General features: G+C 41.9%; 1 protein-coding gene across 7 annotated transcripts in view; it reads left to right on the top strand.

The window, feature by feature from the left end:
* Positions 1 to 15,449, top strand: part of SLC35F4 (solute carrier family 35 member F4) — a 448,534-nt gene extending 433,085 nt beyond the window's left edge. For 2 of the 7 annotated variants that reach the window (XM_073609424.1, XM_073609425.1), the window contains exons 7-8: positions 10,281 to 10,370; positions 15,060 to 15,447. In XM_073609424.1, the coding sequence (XP_073465525.1) occupies positions 10,281 to 10,370; positions 15,060 to 15,301 (332 nt within the window). In that variant the 3' untranslated portion in view covers positions 15,302 to 15,447. Of the gene's footprint in view, positions 1 to 10,280; positions 10,371 to 15,059 lie in introns of all 7 variants that reach the window. The other 5 variants (XM_073609426.1, XM_073609427.1, XM_073609422.1 and 2 more) reach the window with 4 other exon arrangements.
* Positions 15,450 to 17,454: the final 2,005 nt, after the last annotated feature.

The following is a 17,454-nucleotide window of genomic DNA, read 5'->3' as shown; positions in this document are numbered from 1 at the left end:
ACCATGGTTTCCTATGGAACACAATCTGTAGTGCAAATCTGCAAAATGCAAAAAGCAGTAAAAATGCATAAGTGTGAATCCAGCCTTAATGACCAGGCCATTTTTTGCGTTACGGCACTGCGTCGCTTTAACTGACAATTGCGTGGTCGTTTGGTGGTATTTGATTACCTCCTGCGGTTTTTATTTTTTATGGTATAAACAAAAAAAGAGCGACAATTTTGAAAAAACAAAACAAAATGTTTTACTTTCTGCTATAAAACATTTCCAAAAAAAAAATTTTGTCCAATTTGTATTCTGCTACATATTTTTGGTAAAAAAAATCCCAGTAAGTGTATTTTGATTTTGTGCAAAAGTTACCGCGTCTACAAAAAATGGGATAGATTTATGACATTTTGTATTATTTATTTCTTTTTTACTAGTAATGGCAGTGATCTACTAGAGATTTTTAGCAGGACTGCGACATTGTGGCGGACAGATCGGACACCTAACGGACATTTTTGACACTTTTTTGAGAACCAGTGACATTGATACAGTAATCAGTGCTAAAAATATTCACTGTTATTGTGCTAATGACACTGGCAGGGAACATCAGGGGCGATCAAGGGGTTAACTGTGTTCCCTCACTGTGTGTTCTAACTGTATGGGGGAAGGGGCTCACTGGGACAACACACAGATCTGTCTTCCTGCATAGCAGAAAGACAGGATCTGTGTGATCTTCCCTGTCAGAATGGAGATTTGCCTTGTTTACACAGGCAGATCCCCGTTCTGTCACTGCGGGGAACAATCGTGGGTGGCCGGTGGACATCGAGTCCACCGGACCCACTGAATGGCTCCCCCGCTGGCCAATGGGAGCACACGAGCGCCCACAGATCGCCGTGTACGAGCCCAACGTACACCTACAATGGTTTGTGCAGCCAAGCCAACCTGCTGCAGTATAACTGCGGCGGCTGGTCGGCAAGTGGTTAAAGTGACACTGGACTTTGATGTAGAAAAAAACATTCTATTCAAGTATGTATTCTTAACATAAAAAAAGTACCTTCCATTGCTCTCTGCATTCTTCAAATCTCCATATTCCTTTTTTTTTTCTGCTGTGATCTGACTTTCTGTTGAAGAGAGTTTACGTTGGTTTTCAATGGTCCCACTGTATGTAGGAGCATAGCCACCCCTCCCTTGCTTGCTCCTGGACTAGGGACTATGGACTATGGGATTTGTAGTGTGCATAGAGCAATGCATATAACTGCAACTAATATGCATTTGCATTTTTTTAAAAACAGCCCAAAGGCTAACGCTGCGCTAGAACAAACAATAAAAACTTTTATGTATGTAAACACAGCTGCTAGCACCCCAAAGTCTATATACAAACGCAAACAAATTTATATATACAAAATAGATGCAGCGCTAGTGATATTGCAAAATTACAAAATTTACAAGTGAAAAGAGGCTAAAAATAAAAGACTAAAGCAGAGTCTCGAGATTTCAGTCCATAGGTGAAAAATGACAACAACCATCCGTGCTTAGTATAGATGATAAGCTGTAGGAGAGGCAAAACATGAAAATCCTTCACACAATGTGCATCCAGCTCCGCACCCAAGTGAGCAAGTAGCCTGCTTACCAGCTCTCCGTGACCACTAGAATAATGGTCTCACCAAGCTCAGGGAAATACGTCTCCCCAGGAGCCTTAATAGTGTTTGGAACTTCCGCTTTACTAATAAGACTCGGAAATATAAAAAAGAATTGCTCCCATAGTGCATCCCGGACAAGCGAACCACCAAGTGAAGTGAAGCCTGTGGAGACGCCACGGTTTTTACCATACGACATACTGTTTTGCTGCCCACAAAGGGCTTTTATCTTGTAAGTGCAACCCACCTATTTTATTAAATACAGTAAGAAATACTTTAAAGCGGTAGTAAACCGCACAATTTTTTTTTTTTATTCTGCATAATGTATTAGTGTGCATCACATATGAGCACATTATGAAATACTTACCTTAGAAAGAAGCCCTCTAGCGGTGCGCTGTCACCACTGACAAGCGTTTTCATCTTCAGTCTTCCTTCCGGGTTCGCGTCCTCCAACTTTCTGATTGGCTGCGCCGCAATGACGTCACTCCTGTGCATGTGCACAGGAGTCACGTACTGCGGCACGGAGCTCTGAAGGGACGGTACTGGTATGTTGCCCCTTCAGAGCGCATGATGTCACTGGCTGCATGCAGTGTAAATAACTCCTAAACCGTGTAGGTTTAGGAGATACTCTCCAAAAATAACCATACACATCCACTAGTTAATGGCTCAGTAATATATTTTTCATTAACGTGGAAGTAAAGCCTTTTTGGGCACTTGTACCTACAGTGAAGTAAGAGAAAAAAAGTATTTGATCCCCTGCTAATTTTGTACGTTTGCCCACTGACAAAGAAATGATCAGTCTATAATTTTAATGGTAGGTTTATTTTAACAGTGAGAGACAGAATAACGACAAAAATATCCAGAAAAACGCATTTCCAAAAAGTTATAAATTGATTTGGATTTTAGTGAAATAAGTATTTGATCCCCTATCAATCAGCAAGATTTCTGGCTCTCAGTTGACCTCCGCTGAGCATGTGGATGACAGGTCCGTCTCCGCTCACTGTGCAGAGACGGACCTGTCAGAGTCCCGCTCTCCTCTATGGGGAGATCGGATGAAAAAAAGGACTGCCTGTCTGTTTTCATCCGATCCACCAGACGGATGCAAAATAGGACCACCATCCATCTGGATTTGGCAGATCGGATAGAGGTGGATGTTAGCGGACATGTCACCGCTGACATCTGTCGCTCCATAGAGGTGAATGGATGTGTGAAAGGTTCCTAAAGGGAGTGCTCCTAATCTCAGCTTGTTACCTGTATAAAAGACACCTGTCAACAGAAGCAATCAATAAGATTTCAATCTCTCCGCCAAGACCAAAGAGCTGTAAAATGATGTCATGGACAAGATTGTAGACCTACAAAACCATCGGCAAGCAGCTTGGTGAGAGGGCGACAACAGTTGATGTGATTATTCGCAAATGGAAGAAACACAAAATAACTGTCAATCCCCCTTGGTCTGGGGCTACATGCAAGATCTCACCCCATGAAGTTTCAATGATCATGAGAATGGTGAGGAGTCAGCCTGGAACTACATGGGATAATCGTGTCGATGATCTCAAGGCAGCTGGGACCATAGTCACCAAGAAAACAATTGGTAACACACTACCCCGTGAAGGACTGAAATCCTGCAGCGCCCACAAGGTCCCCCTGCTCAAGGAAGCACATGTACAGGCCCGTATGGAGTTTGCTAATGAACATCTGAATGATTCAGAGGAGAACTGGGTGAAAGTGTTGTGGTTAGATGAAACTAAAATCAAGCTCTTTGGCATCAATTCAACTCGCCGTGTTTGGAGGAGAAGGAATGCTGCCTATGACCCCAAAATCACCATCCCCACCATCAAACATGGAGCTGAAAACATTATGCTTTGGGGGCGTTTTTCTGCACGGGGACAGGACAACTTCACCGCATCAAAGGGACGATGGACGGGGCCATGTACATCTTGGGTGAGAACCTCCCTCCCTCAGCCAGGGCATAAAAAATGGATCGTGGATGGGTAATCCAGCATGACAATGACCCAAAACACAGGGCCAGGGCAACAAAGGAGTGGCTCAAGAAGCACATTAGGTCCGGGAGTGGCCTAGCCAGTCTCCAGACCTTAATCCCATAGAAAATATGTGGAGGGAACTGAAGGTTTGAGTTACCAAACCTCAGCCTCAAAACCTTAATGACTTGGAGAGGATCTTCAAAGAGGAATGGGACAAAAGTCAACTACAAGAAAAAGGTCTGACCTCCGTGATTGCCAACAAGAGTTTTGCCACCAAGTACTAAGTCATGCTTTGCAAAGGGGTCAAATACTTATTTCACTCACTAAAATGCAAATCAATTTATAACTTTTTTGAAATGCATTTTCCTGGATTTTTTTGGTTGTTATTCTGTCTCTCACTGTGTTAAAATAAACCTAAATAAAAACTGATCATTTTTTCATCAGTGGGCAAACGTACAAAATCAGCAGGGGATGAAATACTTTTTTCCCTCACTGTACAGGTAAGCCTATAATAAGGCTTACCTGTAGGTACAAGTGCCAAAAAATGCTTTACGTCCACTTTAATGAAAAATAGATTACAGGAACGTTCTTGGAGAATAAGGATATAGTTTAATTCCACTTTAAAGTGGGCTCTCCCGGCCCAACAGGAAGATGCTATGATGGTGGAGAGCTGGAGAAAGGCTTGGAACACTTCCTGGATCACATTGCTGAAGGGGATGACCTCACAGGCTTGATCGCGACATGTTTCTGGGCTGGCGCACCCTGGTGGTGGGAGGAATGTGCGCTCCTTTTTTAAGCTCCAGTACCAGCGCCACATGTATATTTGTTTGTTACCTACTGTATATCCAGCAACAAATCTTATATTGGAATAATATGGAGTTCTAGGAAGCAACATTTACAGATCCAAAGCAAAGCTGACATATGTATCTTGTATCATACGGTATTAAGCTCCAGTTGGCCCCATAGCAATGTGAGGAATCTGCAACTCTCCCTTGACTGCACTCTGCTGGCAGGTAGCAGCTTCGCTCAAGGATAGCTAACAGCAACTGCAAATATGCTGCCATTTCTAGAAAACAAATAGTTAAGAAATACCCGTACAAGGAACGTAGATTCCTCTGATAAGCTGGCTCTCCTCCAGGTCCCCCCCAATCCCCTATTCAACATCAGGATGACATACGACAGTAATAATGTGAAAAGTCCAAAACAAATAGCAGAATGCACTGTAGAAACGGGGAGGTTAAATCAAGTGCCACTACCATTCAACAGAAGTTGATCTACTTCCGTTAAACGTATCTGTTGGAATAAAGACGCTCAATCAGCAGCCGCAGCCAATGACTGCAACATTGATCTGTGTATTCTGACAGTAGAGGTGTCCTCCTGTACAATACAATAGCGCAGGAAGATTGCTCCCTCCACCTCAATTCGGATGGGAGAATCAGTACAGTTTTTTTGCACATGATTTTTTTGCACGTGAGCCTCTTGCACATGATACTCCTGTTTGAGCATCTACTTTTTCAGACTTTTTTTGTATGTATTTGTGCGCGTTTACGTAAATTTTCGTGTATATGCTTTTGCGCGCACATTTTTGCGCAAATGCGTGAAAACTTATTCTCATGTTCTCATTCTGCACAATATGTTAATGTGCATTTGTGTGCATTCGCGCGTATTTGCATGCATTTGCTCACATGAGGTGTAAATTAATGACCAAAAAGGCTGATTTTTCTATTTATTTATTTTTTACCAAAGAATGCATGGCGCTTGTTTACGCGCCTGTGTGCATAGGCACATTACAATTAATGGGCTGTATTTTAGCTCAGTAAAAAAAAAAAAGTGCAAGAGGCCTAAAAGGAAAAAACTGAGCCGTGTAAGGCCAACTTTAGAAGGATAAAGAGATGAGAGTGACAAAAAGCTGTGACAGGCAGACACAGGAATCTGACACCGCCAAAAGTGTAAAATTACTGTAAATCTTATAATGATTGGTACTGAAAAGGTACAAAATGATTTATAGAAAAAAGAACAATCCTGTAATGATGTAATGATAAAAATAAAAATGAAGGTCTAGGGACAGGGTCTCTTTAACAATTCGCCTATCTATATTTCCCCAGGCTCAGCATTAAACTTGCCCTCAAAAAATAACATCTTGGAAATAAAAATGTGAATGCAATTGGTGGTTTTTCTGCATTAACAGCCATTCGTATTACCTTGGGCCAATTTTCAGAGAAACCTAAAGAAAAATGGACCAGCTGCAGTGACCAATCAGGTGTCATCTGACAAATGAAGTTTCTGCCTGTTTATTTTGGTCATCTGCTTTCTTTCCTCACACCATTCTTTCTAAATTGGCACTTTCAGGGCTTTTTTTCAGCAGGAACTTGGGGGAACGCAGTTCCGGCACCTCCAGAACTGAATGGCAAGGGGTGCTGGGGTGGGCTGGAGAGTCTATTGATGCTGGCTGTTGATAAATCTATTGTTGCTGGAGGGGATCTATTTTTGGGGAGGAAGGAGGTCTACTGTTGCTGGGGAGGACTTCTGTTTCTCGTGGGGGATCTATTGTTGCTGGGTGTGGGTCTTATTTTGCAGGGGGTCAATCATTGCTGGGAGAAATCTACTGCTGAGGGAGGGGTCTTTGTAGCTGGCTGCTGAAGGGTCTATTGATGCTGGCTGGTGGGGAATCTATTGTTGCTGGATGGAATCTTTTTTTGCAGGGGGGTCTATTGTTGCTGATGGGGGATCTATTGTTGCTGGGGGTGGGTCTTATGTTGCAGGGGGTCAATCGCTGCTGGGTGGGATCTACTGTTGAGGGAGGGGTCTAATGTTGCTGGATGCTGAAGGGTCAATTGATGCTTGCTGTTGGGTATGCATTGTTGCTAGAGGGGATCTATTGTCGCTTGGATGTCTATTGTTGCTAGATCTATTTTATTGCCTTTCTTGTTATCATTAACAAACTCCATATAAAATATTTGGTTCTGTATTCTCTGAAAGGGGCAGTACTGGGAGATGGGTAAGGGTTGGACCCAAGGAACGGTGCTCGGAGGTGGGTAGGGGGCGGAGTCAAGGGATGACTCGGAAGGGGGGTTCCTGCACCTTCTCTCTGAGAAAAAAGCCCTGGGCACTTTGCATAAATAAGATCCACTACGGAGACAACAATGATGCATTTTATAATCCCAAGCAGCCAATCAGATTTTAACATTTAGTATAATTAGATTATTACTATTATACAGGATTTGTAAAGTGCCAACAGTTTGCACAGCATTCTACAAAATAGTGAAGATAGTACAGTTACAATACAATTCAGTGCATAAGGGTTAGCTGCTCCTGAGAGCTTGCAATTCAAAGTAAGGGGCAAGTGATACAAATAATATTAAAGTGTAAATAAACCTAAAACCAAAAATTAAATTTAGAGCAGCTTACTAGTCTTCAGGGTGGGGAATGTATTAGGTGGAGGAAACCACGGTTGTCACCCTTGGATGCTCTCCTAATATGGCCTAAAAACAACTCCATAACTCTTCACCTCCATTACATGGGGGCAAGGCAATTGATAGATTACACAAGATAGCTAGAAAGGAATATATTCTTCTGTGTTGCTCACAGGAAGTGGCAAGGACGCTGCATTTCTGGCCAAATCAACAAGTATTTTCTATGTTTGTTGAAAATGTTCTTAGCTTCGAAAAAAAGAAACCTAATGCAGCCACAACATCTAAGTACTGTAAGCTGCAATATATTGCATTTTTTTCTCAGATTTAGTTATCTTTAAACTGTGAGGGATGAACTCATAGAGAAAGTAAGAGAACAATTTTTAGGTAGAGACAGGATAGACTTCCTTGAGGGGATGAGTTTTCAGGGATCGCCTAAAGGCAGACAGAGTAGGTGATAGCTGGACACATTGGGGTAGGGGGTTCCAGAGGATGGCAGAGGCTCTGGAAAAGTCCTGGAGATGAGTATAAGTGGAGGATGCTAGAGAACAGGGGGTCTTGGGAGGAACGGAGTGGGCTGTTTTGGTGATGCTTTAAAATTGTTGGTGATTTGGTTGGGGGCAGAGCTGAGGATGGCTTTGTATATGGTTGTTAATATATTGAATTTTATTTGTTGGGTGAGCAGAAGCCATTGGAGGGGTTGGCAGAGAGGGGCATGACCACCGAGCATTCAGTAAGGTGAATAGTTCTACCTGCAAAATTTATAATCAACAAATAATTGTTTCTTATTGGCTTTTTGGGGTTACTGCCCTTTTCACTACAGTCATTATCTTAAAATATTATATTTTGATTATGTATCATGTGGTTGTATTGATTATCACATTTGCTCTATTCCTTTTATTTGCTATTCTGAAGGTGAGTTACATGATGCCTGAAATTTTTGAGCAGAAAATGCTAGCTGTAACTATTCAGGCTACAGGTAAATGCATGCGTACACATTTACAGTTTTAAAAGGAACTTAGTTATCTGAATAACAACCTCCCACTGATATTTCCACCATGCCTTCTGGCCTGTTCGTTTCTCTGTCGGAACCCTTGGACATACCAAATGTACTTCCACATTTGGGGAATCATGTGACAGTCTCTTGTTCCTCCCAGAATGCAGTAATCATCACAGTGGCCAATCACCAAGTTTTACAATGTCACATGTGGAGAGGAGAAAGTCAATAATGTAAATGTAAAACTTTATAAAAAAATTTTTGATGTGGAAAAAAAGTGGAAAAGAGTCAGAACCTTTGTAAAGTATTTATTGCTAGAAGAAAGATAATGGTTTTAATCTCTAATTTCTTTCAAAACTATAATCTGTCCTGTGGTTAAAAATGTAAAGTGAATGTAGAGACAGAGGTTAGGTTAAACTTAGTGTGTGTAGAGGTAAAGGTGAAGGTAAATTGTCCAATGAGGACAAATGCTTTGATGGGCATGTCCCCCACTTTGTTGAGATTTCCTGTTGTGTCTCCATGACAAAAAGTGAAAGGAAATCTCCTAAGTGAGACAAGACTATAAAAAAAAACTGCTAGGGGTTTAACCATACCCTACTCTACCTGATACTAAAAAAAAAGCTTTACGTACTCTTTTGGCTTTAAATACAGTATAGATGGGCCTGTGTTTATTTATATTGACTATTATTTTTATTAAGATTATTTCTAATGCGGCGTACACACGACCGGACTTTCCGGCAGAAAAGGTCTGACGGAATCATTCTGTCAAACATTCCGATCGTGTGTGGGCTTCATCGGACCTTTTCTTTCTAAAATTCTGACGGACCTAGGAATAGAACAATGTTTCAAATCTTTCCAACGGAATCAATTCCTATCAGGAAGACCGCTCGTCTGTATGCTATTCCGACGGACCAAAAACAACGCAAGGGCAGCTATTGGCTACTGGCTATTAAACTTCCTTTTTCTAGTCCCGTCGTACGTCATCGCGTTCTAAACGATTGGACTTTGGTGTGATCGTGTGTAGGCAAGTCCATTTCAGCGGAACTCCGTCGGAAAGACCATTGGAGTCTATTCTGACAGAAAGTCCGGTCGTGTGTACGCGGCATAAGGTGTCTTTCCAGTTGGTGGTTTTGGCTACAATAATCTTTCCCTACTAAACTTTTTTATTGCTGTCAAAAATGTAGTTACAGTGGTTGTAAACCTCACACATGAAATGAAAAAAACATATCCCTCTATAGTGTGTACTTGTCTCAATTAAGAGCACTAAGTGTCATTTCTGTCTGCTGCTTCATTCCTCTGTGATCAGCATGAATCACTTCTGACAAGTTTTCCTGACACCAAAAGAAAAAAGTTGACAGCGGAGGGATCTCTAGCTGATTGACAGCCTCAGCTCTGTGTGCTGTGTGAAGGGGGATGTGTCCCTTCCCTCCAATCAGCTCTCAGAGCTCTTCTCACTGAGCTCTGCAGAGTGTGACTTCAGCTCTCCGCCCACTTTTTTCTGAATGGACGTAGAGCAGAGAAGACTGCAGATAGACAGGTACAACTTAAGGAGGACAATTTATTTCATCTCTGTGTATCACCTGAGGCCAGTCACTTCACTGGACATATATGTAAGGGTTTACAACTACTTCAAAGGAAAACTCTGTGAAAGCACTGACAACACCAACACTGAGCTTACAAAAGAGTTATGCACCGTACACACGATAGGATTTTCCGACAACAAAACCGTGGATTTTTTTTCCGAAGGATGTTGGCTCAATTTTGTCTTGCATACACACGGTCACACAAATGTCGGAAATTCCGAACATCAAGAACGCAGTGACGTACAACACGTACGAGGAGCTGAGAAAAATGAAGTTTAATAGCCAGTGCGGCTCTTCTGCTTGATTCCAAGCATGCATGGACTTTTGTGCGTCGGAATTGTATACACACAATTGGAATTTCCGACAAGTTTTGTGGTCAGAAAATTTGAGAACCTGCTCTCAAACATTTGTTGGCTTAAATTCTGACAACAAATGTTCTATGGAGCATACACACTGTTGGACTTTCCGACAACAAGCTCACATCCAACATTTGTTGTCAGAAAATCCTATCGTGTGTACAGGGCATTAGTCTCCGGCAGGGCAGCAGGGAAATGTGTGAAAGATGAGTAAAAAGGGAATGGGGGAGATTCTTGCCACTTTGTAAATTCAACACACATTTCCTTTTATTTGGAGAGTACTAAAATGCTTTCAATATTTACTAAATATAAACTTTCTTGCGTTTTTTGCAGCTTTCAACATACTAGTGAATGTTGGGGTTGTCCTGACATATCCAATCCTAATTTCTATTGGCACAGTTCTCAGTGTTCCCGGTAATGCAGGTAAGTAACTGATTAAAGAAACATCCACAGCTGCAGTAATGATACATGCCCAATACTCATCCATAAATGGGTTTTGGCAGAACTCCAAGTATGATCTTTATTGCATACTCACATTGGTCCAGCTTGGACCAACCTGAATATCTATATCTCATGCCTGATTGGCCTCTGGGGAAGCTGACAATCATTGTAGTAGTCGGTGCTACCATAGAAGGGGCATGCACTTACTCATTTTTTCATTTGGAATGAGTAGAAAACCCCTGTTATATTCCAACTGTGAAAAAAAAATTTTTTTTGGATGAATATCTTAATATTTAAAAAGTTTTTACTAGCACTCACATGTCTCTTTTTAAATGCTGCTCGATTGCCGATTTAATTGAGCAAGATCTCTTTTATTTCTTGTTCTTTGGCTATTACCATCTTGCTTGTGGGCATGTGAAGCTCACAAGCACTATCTTCTGGTCTCAGGTGCAGCTGAGCGACCAGCATGCACCGCCCGTCTTCGCGTATGTATGGCGCAGCGCCGTACACTTCTGACGTTGCCGTCACAATGGACGGTGACATCGGAAGTGCCCGCCCCCGTTGTGATGGCAACTAAGCCTTCAGCGCTGCCCACTGACTCCTGGGTAATGATGACAAGCATCTCCCAGGAGCACTAGCGAGCACGGGCGCCAAGGCAAATGCAATGGTGCCCCTAGGGAGGGCCAGAGGGGGCCCTGACCCCCCCCAACATTATGCTGTGCCCCACCATGTGCCCCCCCCCCCCCCCCAATAAAAAAAAATATATATTTTTTTTTTTTTACAAAAAGGCCATGTCTAAGAGGGAGAGCGTCCCCAGTCTGCTCCTGTGGGTGATTCCTCCCCCTCCCTCTGCTCACTGACACTGCATAATGCGAGCGCTCACACAACCACGGCCACCCGATCTGCTCCTTCCCCTGCATCCTCATTGGCAGGGAGAAGAGCGAGTTGCAGGAAGAACTCCACCAGGACTCTCAGTTACTGAAAAAACAGACTGATTTCTCCCGTCCTTAGGACAGGAGAACCAGCCTGTAAATTTCAAGAGATGCCAGACCAGAGCTGTCAATAGCAGGGGCAGGACAACAAGAGGTGGCTGGGGAACCCCACAGTGGCAGAACACCAGGGCCCGGTGGCAAGACATCCTTTGCAACCCTGATAGTTCTCCCACTGATTTGGACCCTTATATTTTCTTGGTATGTTGGTGACATATATCTCTTGTTTTATGCCACCCTGGGGGGCCCCAATACAGTAGGAAGGGAGCTCACTGCAAAACATGTGAAAGGGCCGTTGTGGGATCGTAGTAAAGGGCCCCAGGATATATATATATATAATTGCATTTTATAGTTGCCCCCCTACTTTTGTCCCTGTCCCTCCCATGTGCCCCCCCTAAATATGAAAGCTGGAGAAGCCACTGGGCAAATGACGTCAGGCGCCAGGGTAAGGAAGAGGCAGATTACGAGGGGCCGCTTAGCAACAGACATGAAAAGGTGAGTAAAAAAGAAAAAACATTTCCAAATGTTGTTAATTGTGTTTAATGCTGCTGAATAATGCAAACTTAATTTTATGAGTAGAACTCCGCTTTAAATTGGAAAGAGATTCCTCCTCTTCATGTCCTGTAAAACACAAGAAGTGAGAGGAAATCTCATCATTCATAGAACACCTTGTATATTTTTTTGCTAATGAATACAAGAAAATCTCTGATTGGATGAAGTAGAGATTGTGACCACACCAATCTTCTTCTCCACCTCCTCCACCTCATTCAATCAGAGATAGCGTTGTATTTATCGAAAAAACAGAACCCAGAAGATTGTGGCTATCACTGTAGTAGGGCCAACTACTACAGTGGTAGCTTCCTCATTGGTCCATCAGGTATGAGATCCTAATACTCATGTTGTGCCAAGCTGAACCATTGTAAGTATGCAATAAAGATCATCCATGGAGTTCAGCTTTAAGGCCAAAATTCAGGCCTTCATTAGAAAATGATTAAGTATATTTCTAATAACTATTTAGCATAAAGCTAGTATTTATGCCTGAATCTCTCTTGGTATCAGTTTTCTACATGCCGCATAAGTACAATAACGCTTAGGGATCGTATCTGTTCTCATCAGAACTGCTTCTCTTCCCATACAAATAGAAATACAAAAGCAGCCTCAGGCAGGTCAAATGTAGGTCAACTGGAGGTCAAATACACCTAGTGGATTCTTAATTATATCAGAAAAAGATCAAACTAATGTGAAAAGTAAGCTACGTGTGCTCACTGAAACCAGTCAATACTGGCCTTTCGACTGTGGAAAGGGAGGGTCAGCAGTATGAGCCAATCAGGACTCTATTTCTTTTCAAAGTGCATTCTTACAGGATGGGAAAGCAGAAGGATGAAACTCTAGGTAGCCTTCTCTGTGCTGCCTGGCAGGGTTCACCTAGATCATAGGACTGGTTGAACAGAATTTTAAACCTTTGATTATAAAAACATTCATATTTATTCATTTGTATATTGTGTAATTTGTGCCGACATCAAGCCCTTATAAAAAAATTGCTGATCTCTGCGTCATTAAGTGGAATTCTAGGGAGAATTCTGAAAACAGAGTATAGCATATGTATTATTATAACAAACCGCGCTATAAATAACCCAAATAACCAATATAACCAGCAGCTATATTATATATAAATATATAAAAAAACACACTCCCCAGTGCTCTTTATTGTCACAAAAACAATATCATATATTATTTGTATGTTTATCTATTTATTATTTTAACAAAGCATTTGTAATTCTGTTCAGCTAGCCTGTAATTTACACACCTCTACTACTTCTCGATTCAGCTTTACTGTTTCCAGATTCATTTCTCTGCTCAGGCCTCATGCACACAGGACATTTTAAAAATTCCAGTGCTACAGCAGCGCTAAAAATGCCTGTTTTTTCGCGTTTAGCCGCTTTTTTACATTAGTTTTTTTGCATGTTTTCCCGCATAAGCTTTTTGGGCGTTTCTAATTGAAAACACTCTCTATAATGTAAAAACGCCTAAAAACGTCAAATGCAGCTTGACGCGTTTAACCAAGTTTTTTGGTGTTTTTCATTTTTACTGCTCCTGGAAGCACAGGCTGGCTGTTTTTTTTTACTGCCACTAAACGCTTATGCCTCCAACCGCCTCTGACAGTTTATGTGTACATGGACACATAGGCTAACATGGAGGGGCATTTAGAGGCAATTATAAAAAAGGTCAATTGCCCCTAAAAGCAGCTGTAAAAACGTCCCCTGTGCATGAGCCCTTAGGGTCATCTTTCTATGGTGCTCTCAGCCGCGGTCATGTGCTTGCCCCTGTAGCACCCTCCTAGATAGGTTCTACATTTAGATAGATATAACTAGTTTGTGCTTTGGTAGGTAAATTTAGTTTCCATACTGAAGTCGGTGTGGCTGTGATCAATTAGTTAGGTCTGCTCAGTGTGGTCAGATGCTGCCAGTCTGTCTGATAGCTTCCTCTGTATCCAGGGAACTTTAGAAGTTTCTGGATGATAGGTGTTTAGCTATGCAGATGACAGCATGAATATTGATATAGCCCTGGCCTATCCCAGAGAGGCAGGCTCTTATGGTAAGCTTGGAGATTGTATATATTCTGTGAGCCCACTGAGCTCTGGGTCTTTACCTGGAGATGATTAGTTCACCCTGGAGGGCAAGCTGCCCTCCCAGGCAATGCTGCTATGTGTGCTGTTGTGAGGCCTCAGGTGGGAGACCTGAGGGCCTGGATGTTGTCTACTGAAGATCTAGTCTAGTATCACTTGGAAGCCGGAAGGGGCAACCAGCTGTTCCTTGGGCCTTGTGTGAGTACAGATACTTTGAAAGATCTTGGGGACCTTTGTACTTTTGCCACCCTTCTGGTACTAGAGAAAGTCAGCTGTGGGTCTATTTAAAGAGAATACTGGCTGGTTTCCTGAAGAGCTTTGTCTGGCTAAACAGCTACTTAAAGAGACTGCTTTTGTGGCTCTAGGAAAGAGATTTACAGTAAACTACGATTACTACTGCTACTACTACTACCTTAAAGCTGAATCCTACTGTTTGCTACAAGCACAGACTTTAATAAAGCTTGTCCTGAAGAATACCAAAGTCCTCAAGTTCTTGTTTTTGGAGTATCCCACCTACTTCCCTCAACCCTATCCAAGTCCTCCAAAAATCAAAACAAAAACACCCCTAGACTGGTCATTGAAGAAATATGTGAATGAGCCTGTGTGCCTGGCTGCTTCCTGGCTGGAAAATTGTGGGGAAGCCTGGACAGTATTCCTGCAGCTCATACGGGAGTAGCAGTACACCTCAATCACGTACAATGCAGGGTTAATAGCCCTGTATTGTATGTGATGACTGGGGGCCCACCCACAGCCCAGAACTTTGAGCAAACGAGAACAGCCTTGGAGAATGCCAGACTGAGGGATAGGGTAATTAACACACCTTATCCCAGTGCCCCTAGCTAAAGGAGCATTTACCACTTTCTGTGCAGGGGGTCTCCACTACAAGGGTAGATCTAGATTTCATCTAGTTCCTGAAGTTTAGCTTTCATAAATGCTTCCAATATGTTGTTTGGCAATGCATTAATTAGCTGTACTACCATTTCAGTAATGACTCAGTATTCGAGAGGTTTATTTGTCATGAAAATAAATAAAAAAGATTTCTGTACCTCCATGCAGCTATTGATCTTCTGAAGCATGAAGTGATCTTCAGCGTTGTGAGACTCGGGGCCACCATCATCATCTGTATTGGATTTCTTCTGATGTTGCTTCCAGAGGAATGGGATGAGATCACACTGAGATTCATCAACAGTTTGAAGGAAAAGAAAACAGAGGAACATGCAGAAGACGTAGCGGATGCTGGTGTGCACACAAGAAGCAGGAGCAGAGCGAACGGCACAGTGTCTATACCACTGTCTTAAATCCATCATTATTTAAATGCACGTGAATGTATATTCTGTGAATATAATTTATTTCAATAATTGTAATGTAAAATCACAGTATTAATTTACAGAGAATTCTAAGTTATACATGAAAAATGTTTACATTTATACACCTAAGTGTAAATAAACACAATAAAGATTTTTTTTTTTATTGAAATCATCCGGTAATGATTTTCTTATTTTTCTGTTGAAGATATTTTAGACTTTTCCAAGCAAGGTGAAGTCACAGTAATTGTAGACAGTAGAAGGTGATTGACCAAAAAGGCCAGACGCTGATTGTAGTATTGTGGATTAATAGGTTTCAGCAAATTCAGAATTAGATTAAAAAAAGAGGGAGAAAACCTCTGGCAGTTTGTTCTTGTTTTTCTAAATCAGCTTTTATAACAATTAAACATAAACAAAAAAAAAGAACAAATAAATATACAGTCCAACGTCAAATCACTGTTCCAAGCAATATTAACATTGATGCATTTAATATATCATCATCTAGCTTTTCCCAAGGTATTTACAGGTAAAAATATTCAAAAATATTCATAGATATACACAATAGTTTTGAAATACAAAAATATTCAGAAATTCTCAGAAGTAGATAGCATATACGGTAAGTCCTTGACAGGCCACCCAACCCCCCCCACCACCACCACCACCACCACACACACACACACTATTTCCACATCCTCTATTTACAGTGCCTTGAAAAAAGTATTCATACCCCTTGAAATTTTCCACATTTTGTCATGTTACAACCAAAAGCATAAATGTATTTTATTGAGATTGTATGTGATAGACCAACACAAATTGGCACATAATTGTGAAGTGCAAAGAAAATGATAAAGGGTTTTCAAATTTTTTTACAAATAAGTATCTGAAAAGCCCCCCTGAGTCAATACTTTGTAGAATCACCTTTCGCTGCAATTACAGCTGCAAGTCTTTTTGGGTATGTCTGCACCAGCTTTGCACATCTAGAGAGTGAAATTTTCGCCGATTCTTCTTTGCAAAATAGCTCAAGCTCTGTCAGATTGGATGGAGGAGCGTCTGTGAACAGCAATTTTCCACTAATTGCAAATTACCACAGATCCTCAATTGGATTTAGGTCTGGACTTTGACTGGACCATTCTAACACATGAATATGCTTTGATCTAAACCATGGGTGCTCAACCTGTGGCCCTCCAGCTGTTGCTGAAGTCCCATGAGGCATTGTAAGGCTGACAGTTACAAGCATGACTCCCAAAGGCTGAGGCATGATGGGACTTGTAGTTTCACAACAGCTGGAGGACCACAGGTTGAGCACCCATAATGTAAACCATTCCATTGTAGCTCTGGCTGTATGTTTAGGGTAATTGTCCTGCTGGAAGGTGAACCTCTGTCCCAGTCTAAAGTCGTTTGAAGACTCTAACAGGTTTTCTTTTAAGATTGCCCTGTATTTGGCTCCATCCATCCTCCCATTATCTCTGAGCAGCTTCCCTGTCCCTGCTGAAGAAAAGCATCCCCACAACATGATGCTGCCACAGTAGGTGTGTTCAGGGTGATGTGCAGTGTTAGTTTTCTGCCACACATAGCGTTTTTCTTTTAGGCCAAAAAGTAAAATTTTGGTCTCATCTGACCAAAGCACCTTCTTCCACATGTTTGCTGTGTCCCCCACATGGCTTCTCGCAAACTGCAATCTGGACTTCCAGTGGCTTTCTTTCAACAATGGCTTTCTTCTTGCCACTTTTCCATAAAGGTCAGATTTGTGGAGTGCACGACTAATAGTTGTCCTGTGGACAGATTCTCCCACCTGAGCTGTGGATCTCTGCAGCTCCTCCAGAGTTACCATGGGCCTCTTGGCTGCTTCTATGATTAATGTTCTCCTTGGCCGTCCTGTCAGTTTAGGTGGGTGGCCATGTCTTGGTAGGTTTTCAGTTGTCCCATACTCTTTCCATTTTCGGATGATGAATTGAACTGTGATCCGTGTGATGTTCAAAGCTTGGGATTTTTTTTATAACCTAACCCTGCTTTAAACCTCTCCACACCTTTATCCCTGACCTGTCTGGTGTTTTCCTTGTTCTTCATGATGCTGTTTGTTCACTAAAGTTCTCTAACAAACCTCTGAGGGCTTCACAGACAGCTGTATTTTTACTGAGATTAAATTA

Source organism: Aquarana catesbeiana, linkage group LG13, assembly GCF_042186555.1.
Source record: "Aquarana catesbeiana isolate 2022-GZ linkage group LG13, ASM4218655v1, whole genome shotgun sequence".
NCBI lineage: Eukaryota > Metazoa > Chordata > Amphibia > Anura > Ranidae > Aquarana > Aquarana catesbeiana.
This window is presented reverse-complemented; position numbering and strand designations above follow the sequence as displayed.